Genomic DNA, 22,767 nt, shown 5'->3' with positions numbered 1-22,767 from the left:
TACGGACAAGTTCATCCTTCTTTCTTTGTTTTAAATATCTTTATTTGGAGCACACAATGATCCAGACATGGCCAGTTTTGGAGCTTAACTATTATTTTGCTCACACAATTAAGTAATTAGCAGCTGCCACTGTATACAGGTTTTGTGTGATGACATCCATCTACATCCTAACTGGTTGGGTGTCTCTTGAGGCCTTCTATAGAGGGGCAGGTCTGAGGTGTCATCTCTGTCTGTCCTCTGCAGGGTTGCAGTTCTTGACAGAGTGACTGACTTTCTGTTGTTTCTGGGTAAAGTGCTGATAGCAGGAGGAGTCGGTAAGTCACCAAGGCCACTGTACACATATCTTACATTTATACAGATACTGGTGTGATTTCTCACAAGCAGTATATTTTTGAGTGGTGACTACTGGTGCAGCAAAATGTAAAACAGTCTGTCTGTGTGTGTGTGTGTGTGCGTGTGTTTCAGGTGTGGTAGCATTCCTCTTCTTCACAAGGGAAATTCCTGTTATCCAGGAGGAAGTGCCCAATCTCAACTACTATTGGATCCCCCTACTGGTCCGAGTCACAATCACACACAAACACTACTTACAACACTGGACATAGAAAAACAATGTTTCTAAACATTTTAACTTTAATTAACATTTAAGCCTTAGGGTTCCCTTTTTTATTTTTAGAGGCATGTTAAAACCAATAAGGGTTCAAAATGATCTTTTGATTTAGTAATCCCATGACCTATTTTACTTTTACTAAAACAACTGACACCAGTTCTGTGTAATCTGTAATCAGAAAGGGTTTCAAAGCAGCGTCTTCAGTAGTTTTTCTAATCGTTGTGTTTTTCACATCAGACAGTCGTGATCGGTGCCTACCTGATTGCTCATGGTTTCTTCAGCGTCTATGCCATGTGTGTTGACACGCTCTTCCTCTGCTTCTGTAAGTACAACACTGTCAGCACAAAACATTACATCCAGCTGGCAGTAGTGGTGACAGAAAGGACCAAATCACACTGTCCAAATCTGTCCAAACCTTCCTGACAAAACAGATCCATACTGACAAACCCCTCTACTATAATATAACCAGACTCAATGAGAAAAAACATTTTGTAGATGAAAATAAGTCTCAGTAAAGAGATATAACACTGCTTACTAATTTTGTCTCTGAAACTTTGTCTCTGTACTCACCACCTGTGTTCTGTAAACACACCGGCAGTAGATGATTGGACAGGATGTGTGCAGTGCATTCTGGTTGTTCCCCTTAGAGCGGTATGGGCAAACTAAAGCCTTTTTTTCAGTCTTCTCTAGTCATAGGGCACCAATTTCAAAAATAATTGCACGTTTCTACTACACAGGTGACCTAGTTTTAAGAAATCATCATATTCACAGTGAATTTTCCCTTTAATGTCATATGTGATGTTAGAGATGGAAAGATTCCCATGTCATGATTTCCGAGCTTTAACATCATCATAATGATGTATGATTACAGAGTTGGTTGTGTAAAGACTGACACACTGTGCATTGACTATATAACACCTTTAACATCAGTCTTTGGCTGATGTGAGGCGTCCATGTTTGTTTGGTTCTCAGGCACTTTCATGCTATTAAGAAACAAGTCGACATATCAGAGCTTTCAGGAAAATCAGATTTTCCCAGTCATACTTACAACTTGGATGTTGATGTGAAAGCTATTTATAAGTTGGAAACATGAAATAATGATATCTTCTATATGGCATGAACGTGGCATAATAACTGAGTGTGTCGTCATCTTTATCAACTCAGATCTTCTCTTATCTGAATGTTGGTGACAGGGCAGTAACGGGACAATGTTTGGAGATTTTCCATCAACCTGAAGGTAGATAAAGGTTAGGGGGAGAAAAATGTGTTTTTGAAAAGTGAGGGAGACATGTCCCCCCATCCCCAGTGGAAATTACTCCTGCGCATATGTGTAATCATATGAAGTTTAAATCTTCTGCACATTGCTATTTAACAGCACTCTTACTAACCTCTTCTTTTGTCTCTTCATTTATAATCTCCCTGCTATCCCTGCTCTTCTACTTTTCACCCATTTATCATTCATCATCCATCCATACCTGCCTTTCCCTCCCATACTTCTCCACAATCCTCCCACTTACTTCATGAACCAACCAGGTGACGACTTGGAGAGGAATGATGGCAGCTCAGAAAAACCTTTCCTCATGTCCCCAGAGCTGCACAGAATTCTGGGAAAATCCAGCTCAGTTTCACGCTGAAAGACTCCATCTGCAAGCAGCTTGGTCAGTCTGTATCATTCTGTAACTCCTAGAGACAGGACAGAAAGAAACAGGACACAAGCAGTTTACACTCCCCTGAACTCTTGATCTGCTGAGGCAAAAAAAGACATTTCTCTTTGCTGTTCCCACTGCTCTCCTATGGCTAAAACACTTCACTACATTTTACTACTAGCTTTTACCTCTACACGCTGGATCTACACTGACATGGAACTTGTTTAACTTGACACTGTGAACTTTCTTACTCAGCCATGAAAACATGACTGTACATGTGTGCCATACAGGGTTAACAATGAGATCTTCTATGATTTGCATGCTTTCAACTTTGCCTGCTTGTTTTCTCTCTACTCTGGTTTTTCTACTATCATCACTGATGCTGTCTGTTATTTAGTGACTCTAAGACCACATTCAGACTTTCAATAGCGCTACAGTAAAACAATGTAAGGAGCTGTGATACTGGGAGAAGTTTTTTGGCAGTGTTTTTACTGCTGAAGGCCTCTGCAGTGGCACCCTGCAGCACCAACACAGTGTTTCTGAGTGCAATTGTTGGTCTGACATGCAGGGTCCTAGGAAGTAAGAAGTAATATTTAAACTCTAAAATAAATACATGAGAAGACCATTTTTGTAATCATTTTGGAAAACCTCTTTAGAACTTTTGAATATACCTTTTATGTGATGTGTGTTTTGGCTGAATGTTGAAAACGTGTTTTGCAAAAACTTCAAAGTATGTGAAAATGAGTTACAGTGAAAATGAGTCTTGATCTACACTAATGGATTCATCTGAGAACAAGAAATCCAGGACATAAAGAGCTTTGCTTATATGCCTCACAAAACAATTCCACAGCCACCCATACTGATGACACACGTATTTATGTTTCTGTTAGTAATTTTAGATACATCATAAGGCCCATGTGTCTAAGCAATACATTTTTTTCCCCTCACAATATTTGGATATAAAGGGGGAAACTACTCAGATATGACTTTATTATTTAACTAGTGTACAGTATAAGGACATTTGTACATTTGCACCTTAAATATTCAGCAAATATGATTCGCTGAATATTTAAGGTCGAGGTTTAAGTCTGCTTCAGAGAAAGGTATGTTGTCACAAATAATGCATGGAAATGTGTGTGCGTGTGTGTCCTTATACAGTGCTCGACCAGGAGATGAATAACGGCTCATTGGCCCGTCCTTATCACATGACCAGCTCCCTCAGGAGGACCATTTGTAGACATCTAAGGAAAGGCATTCATAGAAAAAAACATAAGGAAAAACCAAGAGGCTTTAATTATTTTTATCATAGAACGTAAACAATGTAGATATCCAGTGTATTTACTGAAACAACTTGTTTTTTGGGTCATTGTAAAAGTTGACACTCTCCATTTTGAAATACTAGTACAAACTATCATGGTTTAAATGATTTATCCAACTGCAGCAGTATAAATATAATCATTGGGTTTAAACTGATGTTTGTTGCCATGCAAGAGCCTCGCAAGAGCCCACTTTAACAACTGATTTGTTTTTCCTGATATTTAGACTCTTCTTTCTGACACAAACTAAATACATGTGTGAGTGGTTCAAGCCTATTGTATGAGTTTTGTACAAAATAAATAAAATCCATTCAAACTGTGTGGTATTTCTTTTTTTGTGTGGAGCCCATATTCTGCAGACAATTTAAGATTCTCCTTCTGGTTTTTCAGGATACAAGTCACCAGTCATGAAGCTTCATCCTCTGGGGAACATGAACAAGAATTTCATGGCATTAATTTGTTGAGATGTTTCACTGACATCATTTGGGTGTCTTAAAATGAAAAATGAAACCCTTATGTATCCAAAGCAGTGCCCGTTCAAATTGTGCCTGTACAGAATGGGCCGATTTCTCAATACCTAGATAGAACAGTGCCTGTCCCCTAAACGCCTCAAATGCAGGCTATCAGTAGACGCTATAATTATCAACGTTCCCTAAATGCCTCACAGGCAGGCCATTGGCAGACACTACAATTTACCAATGGTCCCTAAACACTTCGCGCAGAATATCTGGAGACCACACTTCTGAGCTGAGCTGAAGTTGATTGGATGAACCCATTCAAAACGTGCCTGAGACATCCTGCACTGTCTTGAACATACATACAAAGTTCCCGCGCGTGAGAAATGGGAATAGAGGTTAAACTTTCTCAATTCATTCTCTACACTTTTCAATAACTTTCTAGTGGACAAAACGGTGTGCAGTAGGGAGGAGGTCCAAGGGCCACAGTGACTTGCTAGCACCCAGCCGGGTCAGATAGCGACTTAGATGTTAGCTCAGCACCAACAGCAGTTCCCCAACTGCGTTGTGGTGTGACCACTTCAATGAATTGTCGCGGCTTTTGTAGCTCCATAGATGAGAAAATGCTATTCCTGGAAAGGTTCTGCTGTCATGCAAGGGACAGCGAAACCTTGCTGCATCGCATAGCTTCGTTTGAACACTAACGGCAAGATTAGTTCATACACTTTATTGAAAGGATGCATTTGTACCGTAGCTTTAGTGAGGTACTTCAGGTACTTGGGAGGAGGCCCTGTCTAAGAAGCTGAAGTCAGGGAACAAAAGTCTCTGTCCATAGTAAACACAACAGATTATGTCACAGGCTGCACCTCTGCTTTGAGCTTTGAAGTATATAGACTAGAAACTGTCCAACTGTCTTCATCCTTGCATAGTTCCCCCTGTCATCGATGGCTCAATGGTAGAATTCTCGCCTGCCACGCAGGAAGCCTGGGTTCAATTCCCGGCCAATGCAGCAGGGTTTCACTGTCCATTGCATGACAACCTTTCCAGGAATAGAATTACCTCAGCTATGGAGGATAACTACAAATACTGCAACAATTCACTGAAGCAGGCACACCATAAAGCAGATGGGGAGCTGCTGTTGGTGCTGAGCTAACATCTAATTTGCTATTTGGTTTGGCTGGCCAAGAGCTAGCAAGTCACTGTGGCTCCTGGAATTTCTCCTTACTGTACCTATCACTTTAATGTGACCACTTCAATGAATTGTCGCGGCTTTTGTAGCTCCATAGATGAGAAAATGCTATTCCTGGAAAGGTTCTGCTGTCATGCAAGGGACAGCGAAACCTTGCTGCATCGCATAGCTTCGTTTGAACACTAACGGCAAGATTAGTTCATACACTTTATTGAAAGGATGCATTTGTACCGTAGCTTTAGTGAGGTACTTCAGGTACTTGGGAGGAGGCCCTGTCTAAGAAGCTGAAGTCAGGGAACAAAAGTCTCTGTCCATAGTAAACACAACATTTCTTTCACCATTGCACACCATTTTGTCCACTACAAAGTTATTGAAGAGGGGAAATGCAGCTTACAAACTTGTCAAACTGTAAGTTAGCAAACTTGTTAGCTTCACTTGAACACTAACGGCAAGATTAGTTCATACACTTTATTGAAAGGATGCATTTGTACCGTAGCTTTAGTGAGGTACTTCAGGTGCTTGGGAGGTGGCCCTGTCTAAGAAGCTGGCACAACATGATTTAGCCAAGTAGGATGTGTTCCTGGATCAACATTGCAATCAACTAATCACAGCCCTCTGACATCATCAGTGTGAGAACAGAGAAGAGTTCATCATCTAATTCTGGGAACGCTTATCTAAAAATGAAACATATATCAAACTGTGGTAAGGAAACACTTCCAGAGAAAGCAAAGCTAGTCAAGATTAAATCTTCTCCTATTCTCTGGGCGTACTAGTTGTAATAAAGCATCTTAGACCAACCGGGTTTGACAAAAAAAGACTATGGAGGACAAGAGGAATGTGATGTTTGTTTTACTGACATCACATTCCAGCATTTCAGGGTATTGGAGTTCCCATTTTTCATTAAAGAAGAATTAAAGAGCACTCTGTCCAGAGAAAACTGAGAGACTGATACGTGAGGTGGCTGAATCCACCACTTCCAGTTAAGTGATTTACTGATATCAATTTACTTAATACCAAGTTACCTTCACCTCCATCTCACTGCAGTGCAGCACTGCCTACCGCAGCTTTAAATGAAGTGCTAATTGATCACCATTGTCCCACAGTTTAATTCGCTACAGAGCTGGAGTATCTACAACAGCAACAGAAATTCAACAACTCAGAAAATCAACTTTTAAATCCTTGGGAAATTGTCTGAGCTTTTTCAACAATATTCGTGATGTGATGTGTTGAGTCAGTACACATATACATATTTCTTGTGTTGTATAAATCAAAATAGTTCCTGCTATTACTTTCTTAAAACTACCAAAGCTATTGGTGGTCTCTATCATATATTCTGCTCAAAATGTCTTTTTAAATGTTACTGTCACGTTAATCACCTCACACGTCTTGCAATTCCACATGGTCTTTTTTTAAATTTATCTTAACCCAAACAGAATAAACTAAGAGTGCATTTCAAATAAACAGAAATCTGTCTTTTTTTCATATCCTGATCAGCAGTACTAACAGTTTGTGAACTGTTTGGAGGCAGAAACTGTCCATTCCTTGTATGAAGTGTGCAAACCGTTCACAGGACCACACTGCTGCCAAGTAGCAAACTCCTTCTCTATCTGTGAGTTTTGTTTCTCTGTCTCTGTAAGAGTGCATGAGCATTAGTGTGGTTCCCAAGCCGTAGCTGCTTGCATCTGCACTGACAACGGTTCGGCAGTTGGGGTTATAGTCGGCAAGTGCTGGTGCTGTTTAGAGCATAGCTTTGGCTTTTTGTAGTGGTTGGTCTTGGAGATCCCCTTTAAGAACTTCCCCAGGTGGTTGATGAGTGTATTTGGCGTAGCTCCCTGACATTAGTCGGACTTGGCAACTCTGTGATTGCCTCACTTTGTTTGTGTCAGGTTTTATGTCCCTGCACTGATTATGTATCCAAAGTAGTGTATCTCAGACTTGCCAAAGTGGCACTTTGCTTTGTTAATTTTCAAACCATACTGCTTGATGGTCCTTAAGACTGCATTCAAATGTAAGTTGTGTTCCTCCTCACTCCACCCAAACATCAGGATGTCCTCCATCACAACGACTCCCTTGTGATCCTTGAGCAGATCATCAGTCTCTGGAAAATTTCTGGAGCTGAAGAGATCCCAAACAGCAGGCGTCAAAAGCAAAACCTGACCATTGACGTCATGAACGTGATGAGCTTCTGGCTACTGGGGTCAAGAGGAATCTGCCAGAAGCAATGCACAGTGGTACCAGTTAACTTTGGAGTAATGTCCTCCAGGGTGTTGCCATACCAAAAGGCTCAGCATCTGGCTTTAGCTCAGTTTTGACTGGTTCACAGTTCAGTATCCCTACATCCCCATATATGTTGCTGAACACCTCTGTGTTGACTGCATCAATTCTCATTACAAGGCCCATTCTCTTGGCAACACACCTCCCTAGTAGGTTCTGTGTGAACGGCCCCTTCATGACTGTCAGTATGCATATTTTTGTCACTGCCTGGGCTGGTGGCACTGCATCTGGTTCTTATCAGCCAGGGGCTTTGTGGCTATCTATTGTGTGTACATTGAGAAATTATGGTGATGTTAGCCCTGGTATCTATTTTGAACTCGAATGGACTGCCACTTACCGGTAGTGTCACTCATCGCTCTTCATCTGAATCAGATTGCTCTATCACAGTAGTTTCTGTCTCTATCAAAGTCCCAAGGAAAATTGTCTCTCAAGGTGCCACTACCATTACCTCTTTCAACATTTTAGTTTTGCATGCAGCCTCAAAGTGCCCCGTTTTTTTACAATTTCTGCATCTTTTGTTGCATCATGGGCAGAGTTCACTTTTTTCATGCATTCTGTTGCACCGTGAACATGTGTTCTGTTTCGACTCACCATGTTTTTGTTTGTTCTGCCACTTGTGTCCATTATTGATCCTTTTCCCATTTGTCTGTTGCTGCATCTTGTGTCTTAGTAGAGTCACTGAAGCTCAGGCTCAAGCTGTAGTTTTTGAGAGACTTTGTTATCTTGAATGTCGATGACTACTCTATCCCTTATTTGCTCATCCTTGTTTATTGCAAACTCACAATGCTGAGCTAGCTCATACAGGCTCCTTACAAAGGCTCCATTGGTCCAAAACCATCTCCGTTCAGCATTCAGTCCGTCAATTCTGACACCATGTCACCTCACACATCTTGCAATTCCACACGGTCTTTCTTTTCCTTGAAAACTCACATCATATCCTTTTCTCTCTCTCTCTATCTCTCTCTCTCTCTCTCTATCAATCAATTAAATCAATCAATTTTTGTTTATATAGCGCCAAATCACAACAAAAAGTAATCTTAGGGTACTTTTCACATAGAGCAGGTCTAGACTGTACTCTTTAATTTACAGAGACCCAACAAATCCCCCATGATCAAACACTTGGCGACAGTAGTAAGGAAAAACTCCCCTTTAACGGGTAGAAACCTCAAGGTGGGCGGCCATCTGCCTTGACCGGTAGGGTTGAGAGAGATAAAAAAGGAGGGGGGAGGGAGAGGGGGTGGGGGAGGAGGGGGTGAGACTCTCTCTCTTCTCCCAACATTTCAACCAGCACCATTAATATTTAACTCTTATTTTAGAGTTAACTTTATAAGGATCAGGATATCATCAGTGGTGTAGCTTAATCAGCAGTGAGCAAACAGTGAATTAACATCTGATAATGTAGCTCTGCTTGCAAACAAATCCAGGTCACCACTTGGTACATGCAGGAAGTCACAACAACTCATAAACATAAATGACTTAAATTCGCCTAATTGGTTGCACTTACAGTATGTCACTTTTTTCATAGACTCAAGCATCAGGCGATAAACCCTTAAAATGCTTTATCTACTGTATTTATTGAACTAAAAAACTTCACTGGCCACTTATACCAACTTATTGACCATCCCAACTAACCTAAAACACAAATTTTATTGAAATAAAACCTTATTCCAGACTTAGTTCACAGATTTTAAAATCCTTGCTAATCTTTAAATCCTACTGCATCACACACATAAGGAGAAATCATCTGCTTGTGATTTGCAAACATAACATAACTTGCACCACAAGACCAGAAAATAAGGGAGCATCAACACTACACAATATTAAGATTGTCATGACAGAGGGTGTAATGTTCCACTTCGCACAACAATAGGAAGTGATGAAAACAGATTGTGTGATATATATAAAGATATATATATGCTCTATTGGGACAAGTATAGAGCAAGTAAACAGCACCTTATGTATACAACTTGTGTCTATAAACTCGCCACTGGGACTAAAGGCTGTAATAAAACAAGAAGAAATAATTCAATAAATATGTTGTAAAGCTTACAAAAGTTATATGTTTTAAACAGCTTTTTTGTTAAGAAATATATTGTTTGGCTTTTTTCCACAAATTTTGATCTTCTGAATATAGAATGTGGTCGAAATAATTAAAAAACAAACAAAAAACAAAACAAAAAAAAAAAAAAACGTATGCAGCAATAGCCAAACTCCCAACAAATATCTCCAACATGTGGAGACTATGTGATATATTGCAGCTGTAATGTGTTAATGATGCCTGTGATCTCAGTATGGGAGCAGCAGCTTGGTTTACAGTGGAAGGAAATGTCGAATACTGGAGAATAAATCACCCATATTAATGTTATTTCTCATACAGTCTAGTGTTGCTGTGATGCTGCCACTGCAGCTCTAACGTGTTATTTGCTGCCATCTAGTGGTTATAAAGACAAACAGCAGACTGTCGAAGGACACAAACCATATTTTATTAAAATACACATAATGAAAGCGTTTCCTTGGCATTTGGGCAGGTTTGACAGTTTAAAGCCTTCCGGTATTCATTTGTTCATTAACAGGAAAATATAATAATTTCAAAAACTGACGCCTGTAGTCACGTGATCTCGCGACCCGGAAGAGAAACATTAGCTCTCAGTCAGCTGCTTGCTACCTACTGCTCCTTCAGTACCAGCTGTTAAGCCGTAAGTTATATGCTTGTGTTGTAGGACAGAAGAGCGAACTATAGTATTAGTTTCCGATGTATTTTCTCCGTATTTCGTGTGTCTAACGGGCTTCGTTTAACAAGGAACCTCCTGTCTGTGTGCTGCTCTTTGTCGGAGGTGAGCAGTTTACCCAGGCTTACATTTGTCAAACCAACCACATTGTCCTTAAAGTATTTTCTCTTGTAAAAATGAAAAATACTGCTTGAAAACACCTAAGTTAAACCATAAATCTTACCATTGTGTTGACATATCAAATAAGTTTGAGTGCGGCGTCTTCTTCGCCTCGTTCTGATGCGTCAACCCGTGATGTGCTCATTACTGCCCCGTGAGGCTTAAAGGATAAAAACACCTACTTCTACCTGACAGTAGGTAGTCTGATACACCTTACCTTACTAAACCTTACCTTGTCAAACGACACGAAGGTGAGATTTATGGGAGCCATCCGGAACTGCGTCGACCATAGACTTTATATACCTTCTATGGTCTCGACAGTCCCAGTACCAAACAGGTGTACTTTTACTTTTTATACTTGAAAGGGTGCCACACTAATTTAGTATCACACTTGTGGGCTCACAAAAAGATGGTCCCGGAGATATCCTGACTTTTATAGTCCCTAGTGTGAATCAAGCTTCAAAAACAGAAGATCCTACATATCCCACAATACAACTCAGTAGCATCTTTTTGTTCACCCCTGCCCGTCTGGTAAACACTCACATCATTAAAACTCCTCCACACCTCTAGTTTGTACTGGAGTTATAAGTTTCAATGTGTGGTACAAGTGCCATTTAGATTTCTTTATGTTCCAAATCCAGGTTGGTTAAGTAGTAAGTGCTCTCTGTTGTATGGAGGACCACAAGGGTCATGGAAATATTAATAAAGCATTTCTTTAATTAATAAGTAATTGTGCAATTAAAAACAGAAACTAATACATTTACAAATCAATTAATTAATTAATCCATAAATAAAAAAAATAAAAATCATTTACAAATGAAATAATTATCCATCAATATTTTTTTTTAAATTAAAAAGGGATTTACAAAAATAACTGAAAAATATTATTAAGTACATCATTTAGAAATACATTAATGAATTCCTAAATAAAAAATGGAATTTCAAAATCTATTTGAAAATACAGTTTTAAAAAAGAGAAATACAGAACTGAATTCAAAAACTGAATTAAGAATACAGATTTTAATCAGGCATTTAAAAGGGCATTTCCATTTCTCATTTGCATTTCCATTTCCCTGCTGCTTTTCCTTTTTCCTATTCGCTATTGGAGTTGCTGAGTCATTTAGCCTCTCCATTTAGAATTTCTGTGACACTTTTGGTGCCTGCGCTGTTAAAACAAAGCAAATCAGTCTCCCCCGGAAGCTCCCCCTCCCATGAGTGGCTCCTGGCTTTTGTAATAAAAGCTCTGTTGAGTCTTGTCAGTACAAGCTTTCACATTATGTCCGTGGTTTGATTGTTTGTAGTGATACTCAGGCTTTATTCTAACAAATGTGGGCTGGCTACGTTGTTGCCGAGACATCACACACCGTTACCTCAGTAAAGATGAGTTAGCCCAGCTGTTAGCATTGCCCTTGTGTGACTTCACATTACTCAGCTAACTTTAATATCTGGCTATCATGAGATGTCTGTCAACAGTTTAATAAGCATGAACACATTTCAGGATTGTGTTGTCTCGGCAGCAGCTTGTAGATTTGCACTTGTTGCTCCCAGCACTTTGCAAACACTCCATGGCCTTCCAGAGAGTTATGATGCTGATATTTGACATCATGTTACTGTTTCTTCTGTAAGTTACTGAGACCAACCAGCAGATTCAGGAGAGCTAGCGTTAGCTAGCACTTAAGCTGACTATTTTAAAGTTGTTTTTGTAAATCCCTTTTTAATTTGAACAATTTATTGATGAATAATTATTTAATTATAATTCTTCTTTTTATTGCCCATTAAAATATCAAATAATGAATTACTTTGTAATTTAGTCTGTTCATTTATGGATTAATTAATTGATTTGTGAACTAATTTATTAATTTCTGTTTTTAATTGTACAATTAATTATTAATTAAAGAAATGCTTTATTACTATTTCTGTGTCCCCTGTGGTCCTCCATACCATTGTGCCTATTGATGGCATTATTGAGTTGTGTATTTACATTATCCCAAATGTTTCCAACAATGGTCAAACCCAGGGAAATCCATAATTTTAAAAGGTCCGTTTCATTTGGTTGCCTGTCAATGGCATCATATCTCCTTTGCTCATGGTTGTCTGCCAGAAGCTGTCATAAATTGACAGTTTTAAGCTACATTTTTACAATACACTTTTTAGATCTTGGTCCTTCTCAATTATATCTTTTGACTGAATGAAGGATTTTAGTCATCGCATGTCCGGATCTTAAGTTATCAGAGAAACAAGCTGGAGGATGGTAAACTTTTCTAGAGCATAGGGACTGTGGCTTCTGTGTTTCAGTGACTCTCAGTGTTCATATGGGGACACGACTGTTGTTTTAAGACACACTGTGAACGTATCCTTTAACTCTTTTACTCTCCCCTGTGCCTCCTGTGCAGGGATGAGCTTGTGCCTGCTGGATGAGGAGAACTTCCATCAGTGCTGTCAGCTCCTCCTGCAGCAGTCGGATGAGCTGAGAGACGGCTGGAGCTGGGAACCAATCCAGGTGAGGAGGTCTGTACTGGTCATGGTTGGCAGACCCTGTCGCTTGTATTAATTCAAACACAGTTGAAAGTCTGCTGTGGTCGAACAGTGACTGATGTGAGTATCTGGTCTGGATTCAGGGTTCAGAGGAGGGCTACCTGAGGAAGACTGCTGTCAGATCAGTCTTCATCGATGCAAGCACAAAGTGGGACCAGGAAGAATCCAGGTCAAACTCAGAAACTCACACTTCTTGTGACTCCAGGCCTGATCAGGAGAAGGAACAGGTGAACCACTGAGTGGGTTTTTTGTAGAATAACATGCAGACATCCATCTTATTTCATGTGCCTTGTTTTCCAGCGTTGTCTTGACCAAAAAACACTGAATATCAGAAATTTGTCAGCACTTGTAACAGTCACATTACAACAAACCTTTAATTAAAATATGAAACTAATGACCTGCATAGATCTCTAGACCAGGGATGTCAGTTTTGGTTTATTTTGCTTTCGACAGACCAACATCCATTAACCAATAACTGACTGGTTCATTTTTAAGAAAAGCTGTGATGTGGCTTTCCTTTGTGAGAGCTGTCAAGCAGTGGGTGGTCAGAGCTAGCTTGTCTGCTCTGGTTAGCTGAACTTTTAGCTCATCCTTCTTCTACTTAAAGTGTTTTTCAACGTGTTTAGTCACAGTAGCTGTTGATGGCATAACATACTCAAGATCGAGGTACAAAACTAGGTCTTTCAATCCCTCGCCCTCTACCACAATGATTGTCAGCATATCAGTCTCAATCATTTGGCACACCAATTGGGTTATGGCGTTGGACCGGAGCGCATCACACTTTCTGCCTGTTCTTAATATGGTACAGCACAGTGCTAGTACCTTTTTGGCCTGAATATAAAGCCGTTATTATAAGACCACCCACCACCTTTTTCAACAACTGTTTTTGGAAAAATAACGTTACTTTATTAATATAACTTACATCATAGTATAGTTACATACTCACAATCATTTTCTCCGGCAGTTAACATTTATAAGACTCGCTGTTTGTCTTTTTGAGCTCCTTATCATCTGTGACAGTGGTATTTGGCATCTTGACGTATTCCATTTCTGTAGTACAGATGTCGGAAAACACTTTGGACTCGTTTGCACTCGTCATGAATTTATTTCCTCCATGGCAGAAAAATACGTTACACAAGCCTTCAGAAACTCCTGCAGGATAAACTGGACCAATGAAAAACTTTTAGTGCTGACTGACTCTAACACACTCACTACGAACAGACTTTAAGACACTCACTAGTCCAGCGACATTAATGCTACAAACAAGCCATAATGCAGTGTTACATTGGTACTTTAACCATTCAAAAAGAATATCTGATGTTGTGAACATGTCATTGTCTAACCGTTAGCGGAGTGTGTATGCAAATTAACCTATAGACCAACATGTGTAACTGGTTAACTGTTGACATCCCTACTCTACACCTTTTAATAATGAAGGCATTCCATTTCCTTTTATGGGTCTAGAAGAAGAATAACTGCAGGCTTCTAAGCAGCCAAAGATAACACTGACAGATCTGATGCACAGTGAACTGTCTCTCCTCTACACAGTGTGCTCTGGCTGCTTCTGGTGATGCTGATATCATCAAAGGTGACATAGATGAAGATGATGATGAAGACAACGGCGTCTGTGTGGTGGCTGCAGGCAGCAGCCAGGTGCTTCAATATGAGTATCACATCCTGTACTCCTGCAGCTACAGCAGTCCTGTGCTCTATTTCAGAGCCTTCACTCTCGGTTAGTTACATGTGAGAGTCACTGCACACTCTGTTACTCTGTCGCTGCTTTTGTGCTGCTGAATGCAGGAGAATCAGAATCCACTTATGCTGTTAGTATGTACAAGAAGTTGTTAGTTATACACAGTGCAGAGAAGAGATGTACAGGAAGATAAATATCTACCAGACAAACAGTTAAAACAAGACAAGGATAAGCAGAGAAACATATAGCTGTTATTTATTGGCTGGAGGAATGAGGTTTGGAGACATAAGACCAAAGATAAGTCAGATCCAAATTGTGACAGTAACTTCATTACCACATTACCTAGAAAGCATAGGGCTCAGGTTAGGGTATATTTACGAGAGTTTTATCTAAGATCTATCCAAGTTCTGATATATTTTGCCTTATGATCAATTTAGTCAGTAGATGACAGCCTAAACAATAGCTACACTTTCACTATGTGACATAGCACCTTTGCTTTTTTTTCTAAAAGATTAATGTTTTATTTCTTTGAATAGTTATTAATGTTTTAGAATGTTAATGGAAGTGGTCTTTGTCTCATGTGAGGTGGCCTACCTCTGCTATGAAACACATTTTAAAGAGTAAGTTATCATCAGTATCTAATGAAAAGAACAGATTGTTGCAGCAGGATGGAGGTGTGGTAGCTCCGCTGTCATGCCAGTATTATGTGAGGATGTCCTGTACTGTATCTGTATCTGTTCTGTCTGACTTTTTTGTCACATCATCTTCGTCATGTGTCTCTCTGTCAGAGGGGAAGAGCCTGTCTTTAGAGGAGGTGTGGAGCTCTGTGCATCCAAACTTCAGGCTTCGACTCCAGCACAGTCCTCTGAATACCATCACCCAGCAGGTAACACTTGCAGCTTTGTTACAGGACTGAGAGCTCCCTGAACTGTAACTTATTTACTGTACGTCTTCTCTCTGTCCATCTGTCTGTCTGTCTGTCTGTCAGGAGCATCCCCTGCTAGGTCAGCCTTTCTTTATGCTCCACCCCTGTAGAACAGAGGATTTCATGAGGCCTGTGCTGCAGGCGGCTCAGGAACAACACAGGTAGGATCATGTTCCACTCACTTCCCCGAAAATCTAATGATGTAGCTGAATTTCAATTTTGTTTTCCTGTCTGTCAGGGCCTGAAAAAATTTCACGCAACTTAGAGCAGTTGCATTAAGTTAACACTAGTTTTGCAACTACATTCTTGCAACAACCAATCAAAACGAGGATATAGTATCTTGTGCTTCAGTGAATAAGGAAACCAAACACAATACAGTATTGTCGGATACCTGTCATATATATATTACTCTGTGTGTGTGTGTGTGTGTGTGGACAGGCCAGTGAACTATGTGTTGACGTGGCTCAGTGTAGTGGGTCCTCTGGTGGGTTTGGACATTCCTCTGAAGTACTCCATCCAGCTCCATCATGCAACCTCACCCAGCAGCTCCAAGCCAGACTGAGACTCCAGCTGCTCTGCTTCACTTTCTATCATCGTGACTGTGGGGGTCAATAGGGACCCGAAGCTCATTGTAGCCCCAGAGCCCTGGGCCCCTGCAGGTCAATCCAGCTGCCATGCTCGGCATCATAGTGTGTACTTACAGTACTTTTTCTCTACCTGTTGTCTTCATCTGTTTTTAATGACAGGGATATACAAAGGACAAAACAAACACTAAATGCCAGCACAATGCCAAATGTGCATATCCTGTACAGATCATGTAAACTGAAGACATCTCATTGAGTAAATTATTTGTACAACATCTGTGGAAGCTATGTGTACTCTATGTATTTACACAGTTTGAAGCTAATCGTTGTCCATTATGCAACTTACACAATTGTGATGTGTAACTTGAAGCCTTCAGTGCACATATTCTGAGAATGGACTTTAGAGTGATGAGGGAGACGGAGGAGAGAACTTTTAACAAGATAATTGAAAATATATAATATAATATAATATAATATAATATAATATAATATAATATAATATAATATAACAACAATAATCATTAGATGATATATAGATATATAAAGATATTCAGTTTTGTTATACTGTATACTGTACTGAGAACAACCCTGTGCAATATCACTAAATTGTTAAATGATTCAAAATTGTATCATTGTATCTTGTTACAATAATTGTAATAAATTTAAGGTAGAGTGTAGAGTATTTGATATTATTTGTAATTAAAAACAGGTTAGATAGACTAAATTGAAAATACAGGCCTCAAAGGACAACCTCAACAAAAATGAGAACACCTGTGACGTCCAAAAGGACCAGTGTGAAGGATTTAGTGGCATCTAGCAGTGAGGTTGCAGATTGCAACCAACCCCTCCCCTTCCAAGCGTGTAGAAGAACCTACAGTGGCTGCAAAACTTGCAAAAAATGGAAAAGACCCTCTCTAGAGCCAGCGTTTGGTTTGTCTGTTCTGGGCTACTGTAGAAATGGTGCAATATGGCAGCCTCTGTAGAAGAGGACCCACTCCCTATGTAGCTATAAAGGGCTGATTCTAAGGTAACAAAAATGCAATTCTTATTTTCAGGAGATTATACACTAATTAAAACATACTTATGAATATTCCCTCTCTGCCAATAGATCCCCCTGAGGCCGTATTCAGACCAAATCAGGTGGTGCAGCAAAAATGACAGTCCTCTCATTCATTTGAATGGGGTTAGTGCGTGGGGGTTTTGGCCACACCGGCCTGCGGCAAGAAAGTTGATCCAGAGTCAACTTTTGGAGGAACACAACCCAACGTCACACTGTGGTGGCCAATCACAGCTGGCGATCAGACTGATCAGAGCTGTAAAACCCTGCCATGAGGGAGGACAAAGACATTACTCGGAGGAGGGGAGGACATTTCTCTTCATTTGATAACATTAAAAGTAAAGTTAGGCTTTGCTGTCGGCTTCCTGACTCATTTTAAAAAAGACGAGAAAGAGAGAGAGAGAGAGAGAGAGAGCAGCTGTGGTCGAGCGAGCTAGAGAATGAATGAAAGAGGGAGTGGTAGAAAGGGGAAAGCCAGTGAATCAGATCAATAAAACATTATTTTCTGATTGTTCTGATTGACTTCTTAAAGATGGGAGAGGGTACAAGATCATTAGTAGGCTACTGAACAGAAGCCAAAACACAGATGCAGCAGTGATTAGGAGGTACAGGAGGACCCATACTACCAATAACTGAAGGCACAGTGGCTGTCCTTGAAAAATGACGGCACACACAATTCGCTACTTATGCAACCTTGCATCGAAAAACAGACAGGTAAGTGCTTCTGACTTGGCACAAGGATTATCTGTGGAAATTGGTGTTTGTCAACCTCTACGGACAACGTCCAAAAATAAACCATTGCTCAAAAAACAGCACAAAACTGCAAGATTAAACTTTGCCAAAGAACGTAAAAAAAAGAGACCTGATTAATATTGGCAGCACGTTTTTTGGTCAAATGAAACCAAAATTAATTAGTTTGGACCAGATGGGGTCCAGCATGTTTGGCGTGGACCTAGCCAGGACTACCTCATTGACTGCACAGTGCTGACCATGAAACATGGAGGGTTAGTGTGCTGATATGAGGCTGCATGAGTGCAAAAGGTGTAGTGGAGATGACATTTATAGATGGCACTATGAATGCAAGTTTGTATACCTAAATACTGAATGAGAGACGACTCCCAGTCTCAAGAAGGTCAGCAGGAGAGGAATTTTCCAAGATGACAATGATCTGAAACACACTGCAAAAAAACAGAAGTTTTAAAGAAGAAAAAAGTTGTCCAAGTCCAAAAGACTTGAATCCAATAGAACGCCTTTAGAGTAAGGTATTTTAAGCAAAGAGCAGCTAAAAAGAATCATTTGTGAAGAATAGTAGAACATCTCTCCACAGACTTGTTCTAGACTGGTATCATCCCTGCCCAGGAGGATCCAATCTGTCATCAAAATCAAAGACAAAAATAAAAAATAAAATAACAGTCTCACTAATGAAGGGTGTGCTGACTTTTGTTGCAGTTTGTACTTAAATACAGTGCTGCTTGAAAGTTTGTGAACACTTTAGAATTTTCTGTATTTCTGCATAAATATGACCTAAAATGTGAACAGATATTTACACAAGTCCTAAAACTAGACAAAGTGAACCCAATTAAACAAATGAGACAAAAACACTTTTTTCATCTTTTTCATTTCTTTATTGAGGAAAATTATCCAATATTACATATTTGTGGGAGGCAAAAGCATGTGAAACTTCAACCAAACATTTCCGGTAACTGTTTATCAGCTCTGCACATCGGCTTGGAGGAATTTTAGCCCATTCCTCCTTACAGAATAGTCTCAACTCAGGGATGTTGTGGGCTTCTTTGCATGAACTACATGCTTCAGGTCCTTCCACAGCATTTCTTTAGGATTAAGGTCAGGACTTTGACTCAGCCATTCCAAAACATTATCTTTCTTCTGCTTTAACCATTCTTTGGTAGAACGACTTGTGTGTTTAGGGTCATTGTCTTACTGCATGACCCACTTTCTGTTGAGCTTCAGTTCACAGACAGATACCTTGACATTTTCCTGTAGAATTTGCTGATACAACTCAGAACTCATAGCTCCATCAATGATTGCAAGCTGTCCTGGTTCAGAGGCAGCAAAGCAGCCCAAAACATGATATTACCACCCCCTTGTTTCACAGATAGGATAAGGCTCTTTTGGTCTCATCCATTCACAGAACATTGTTCTAATCACCTTCTGGCTTATCTACGTGGTCTTGAGCAAACTGTAGACGGCAGAAATGTTCTTTTTGGAGAGTAGTGGGTTTCTCCTTGCAACTCTGCTAGCACACCATTAATGTTCAATGTTCTCCTGATGGTGGACTCATTAACATTGACTGTAGCCACTGCAAGAGAGACCTTTAGTTTCCTAGACGTTACCCTGGGGTCCGTTGTGGCCTCCTGGACTATTACACGCCTGCTCTTGGTGTGATTTTTGTTGTTCGACAACTCCTGGGGAGGGCAACAATGGTGTTGGATGTCTTAAATTTGTATATGACCTGCTGACAGCTGACTGGTGGAGTCCAAACTCTTCAGAAATGGTCTTGTAACCCTTTTCCAGCTTGGCGAGCATTAACAACTCTTCTTCTATGGTCCTCAGAAATCTCCTTTGTTTGAGCCATGACACACTTCCACATACCTGTATTGTGAAACTCAGAGTTTGACATTGAAGACCCAGATTTCTCTTCTTTAAATAAGGTAGGGCCACCCAGACTCACACTTGATTGTCATCCCATTGATTGAAACACTCAACTCTAATTTCCCCTTCAAATGTATTGATAATGTTAGGGGTTCACATACTTTTGCCACGCACAAATATGTAACATTGGATCATTTTCCTCAATAAATAAATGAACAAGTGTAAAGTTTTTGTCTCATTTGTTTAACTGATGTCTCTTTATCTAGTTTTAGGACTTGAGTGGAAATCGGATCATGTTTTAGGTCATATTGCAGAAATAGAGCAAATTCTAAAGGGTCCACAAACTTTCAAGCAGCACTGTATATATATATATATATATATATATACACACACACATATATATATACATACATACATACATACACACATATGTGTTTGTGTGTGTGTGTGCATAGTATGTCCGTATGTCTTAAAACATGTCTGGAGGAGATCTTTAATTATGCTCTGCAAACTCACTTGGCCATTCCATTTGGGACAACTTTGGGACAACTGTCAATGTTGAAATTTCAAGTGCAGCTTTTCACATAATGTTCACTATAAATATCATGTCACAGGTTTAACCAGGGACTCTAGTGATTCAGTATTGCCCTTATTTAAAGTAAGGGCACTTGTGAGAGACAGATTAAGCGAAAACTGGTTTAAGTCAAAGCAGCAGAGGCCGAGTATGGGTCAGGCCCCATATTTCTCAGTCTTAGTCTTCAAGCCCAATCTAATATAAACCCAATGAAATCACCATGACATAATCAGGAGTTATTTACTATATAGTGAACTATATTTACTGTACACCATTTTATTTGTGTGTCCGAACTGTGATATGAATTTTAACTGGACTTTATGTGTACATTCAGTGGAGTGGATTGGCTTACTATACACTTCAACTGCATAGTCACAAATGCATTAGATAAATAACCTACAGGCCTGTAATACACCGCTTCAATATGACAATGTCTAAATTAATGACAAAATATGACATGGTTGATTGTTCCCATGACTATAGACATGTATTTTACAAATGAAAACTTTTTTTGTTTGAGCCTGGTTCACCTGATTCTGTGAAACTACTAAATGTTCTTAGCAAGAAGAGAACGAGAATGACAGAGTGCAAGATGAATCAGGAGTGGACATTTTTAGTGAGAGCAGAGATAGATGTATGCTTTTTATAGCTAATTGTCAGCCTTGAATGAATTACATAAGAGAGTCAGCTTGGAGGTCTGTAGCAGATCCTCAGATCACATGTGACAGAGAGGAGAACAGAGAGGGGTGAACGGGGTCAGAGCCATCACAGCAGAAGAGAGAAAACACTGCTGCCACTTACATAATCTGTACAGTTTAAAATTATTATTTATATATATATTTTAATTATTATTATAACCTTTCTTTAATCAGGTAGTCATTGAGATCAAGATCTCTTTTACATGACAGACCTGAGTACAGCTGTAGACACACAGCAAAACACAAGCACATACAGACAGCATCAGAAACAATCAAACACATCTCTAAAAAGGTAATTAATTAAAAGTTTAATTCATCAAATGGAATGAGACTTTCAAGTTTTTATGTACTATGTAAATCATTACATGTACTGATGAATAGTAGTTTAAAACTGGAAATGAGAGATGTGATATACTGAGACAGCTTTGATAGGAGACATTTCTGAACAAAAATGATGAGTGTGTGTATGTAGTGAGGACCAGCCTATTGTTTCATATAGTACACAGTGATGACTATGACATATATCTCCTGTGAAACAGGGCACAGTGGTATCAAGTAGTTTAAAGGTGAAATGAGCACCATGAGAATATAGGATATCTCCATAGTGAAACACAGACATGGTCAATTGTACAATGGTTTTTAGTTTCACTACCATTATGTGTATGTATGCAGAAAGATGTTAAGATGGAGTTAGTGTTCATTTTTTCTCATCAACATTCAATAATCTAGTCATGTCTTGAGTTGTTGAAGAGCCATGTGAATATTGGTATAACAATGGATATTATAAGCCTGTATTGGATAATATTGTTTATGTAGATTGTAAATAATAATGGACCAAGCACAGAGCCTTGTGGAACTCCACTGGTTATTAAAAGGGAGGTTGTTCTGAGTCCATCAATGCAGATAGTCTGTGTTCTATCAGATAAATATGCATGAAACCAGGTCTGAGCAAAAACATCCAAACCAAAGACAAAAAAAAAAAAATTGTTTAGTAAAATGCAGTGGTATTGACATGTATTGATAAGCATGTCTTTGCCTATTAACCAGAGAGAGAGAATTTTTGCAAGGGGTGACATTTTTGAAATTGGGCAATTGATGTTCCTGTTATCAGTGGAAGTCCCCTTATGCAGTGGAAACACCTGAGCTGATTTCCATACATTCGAGATCTCGCCAGTAATAAATGATAGATTAAATATATGCAGGTAGTGGTTAAATGGGCACTAAAAGGTAACAATCTAGATTGTCTGCCCCAGCTGATGGTTGTATTTATAAATGAGAAGAAGTGCATTAAATACTTCAAAATTGGTGACAGACTGAAAGGAAAAATGCTAAAAAAAAAAAAAAAAAAATGAAAAAGAAAGTTAAAAAAAGTTGTGTTCTCAATATTTAGTTTGATAAACATAAGACAAGAGAAAAATAGCAAATGCAAATTTCAAAATTTGATTGAGTGGCCTTTGAACACAATGTAATCTGATGTGATGATCAAACCTCTATTATCTACTATCATACCTGAACTGTGTTTTAGAGTATGCCAGCATTTAAGCATATAGTGTTCAATGACTGCAGGCTCCATGCTATTGCTATGCCATTTAAGCATACATGACATTCAAAAGTCACACTACTGGGTTCATGTTAACAATTCAACATATATGCACATCATGATTGTATGCCTCATTCCCCCTGACCCAAGTGCCACAAGGCTGCAGGTGGAAG

General features: G+C 39.4%; 2 protein-coding genes and 2 long non-coding RNA genes across 5 annotated transcripts in view; 2 read left to right on the top strand and 2 right to left on the bottom strand.

Moving 5' to 3' along the window:
- LOC121909441 (choline transporter-like protein 5-A) overlaps positions 1-3,401 on the top strand; it is a 54,090-nt gene extending 50,689 nt beyond the window's left edge. Inside the window, exons 19-22 of the mRNA XM_042430001.1 lie at positions 244-314; positions 466-554; positions 845-929; positions 2,141-3,401. Coding sequence (XP_042285935.1) covers positions 244-314; positions 466-554; positions 845-929; positions 2,141-2,241 — 346 coding nt within the window. The 3' untranslated portion in view covers positions 2,242-3,401. The remainder of the gene's footprint in view (positions 1-243; positions 315-465; positions 555-844; positions 930-2,140) is intronic.
- Positions 1-22,767, bottom strand: part of LOC121909468 — a 567,936-nt gene that overhangs the window by 57,277 nt on the left and 487,892 nt on the right. The window lies entirely within an intron of this gene.
- Positions 9-10,592, bottom strand: LOC121909456. The gene is made up of 4 exons (XR_006099436.1): positions 10,440-10,592; positions 2,125-2,290; positions 866-927; positions 9-295 (listed from the first exon to the last, which is right to left on the bottom strand). It is a non-coding gene; the product is annotated as an uncharacterized LOC121909456 (long non-coding RNA).
- atg10 (ATG10 autophagy related 10 homolog (S. cerevisiae)) lies at positions 10,080-16,387 on the top strand. Of its 2 annotated transcripts, none has more exons than XM_042430012.1 (7): positions 10,080-10,183; positions 12,769-12,875; positions 12,994-13,137; positions 14,459-14,642; positions 15,392-15,489; positions 15,592-15,689; positions 15,967-16,387. In XM_042430012.1, exons 2-7 carry the CDS (start codon positions 12,771-12,773, stop codon positions 16,088-16,090), a joined length of 753 nt encoding a protein of 250 aa, XP_042285946.1. In that variant the 5' UTR covers positions 10,080-10,183; positions 12,769-12,770; the 3' UTR covers positions 16,091-16,387. The 2 variants fall into 2 exon arrangements, with proteins under 2 accessions (XP_042285946.1, XP_042285947.1); XM_042430013.1 differs by having other exon boundaries at positions 10,109-10,321.

The sequence above is a fragment of the Thunnus maccoyii genome, chromosome 12 (genome assembly GCF_910596095.1).
Source record: "Thunnus maccoyii chromosome 12, fThuMac1.1, whole genome shotgun sequence".
NCBI classification, from domain to species: Eukaryota; Metazoa; Chordata; class Actinopteri; order Scombriformes; family Scombridae; genus Thunnus; species Thunnus maccoyii.
Note: the sequence above shows the minus strand (reverse complement) of the source record. Positions and strands in the feature narration are given on the sequence as shown.

Excerpts from the sequence above, each read along its gene's own strand:
- atg10 (XM_042430012.1), top strand. The coding sequence starts at position 12,771 with ATGAGCTTGTGCCTGCTGGATGAGGAGAACTTCCATCAGTGCTGTCAG. Across the intron at positions 13,138-14,458 it reads CTGATCAGGAGAAGGAACAG|TGTGCTCTGGCTGCTTCTGG; the intron begins GTGAACCACTGA and ends TCCTCTACACAG. Across the intron at positions 14,643-15,391 it reads TTTCAGAGCCTTCACTCTCG|AGGGGAAGAGCCTGTCTTTA; the intron begins GTTAGTTACATG and ends TCTCTCTGTCAG.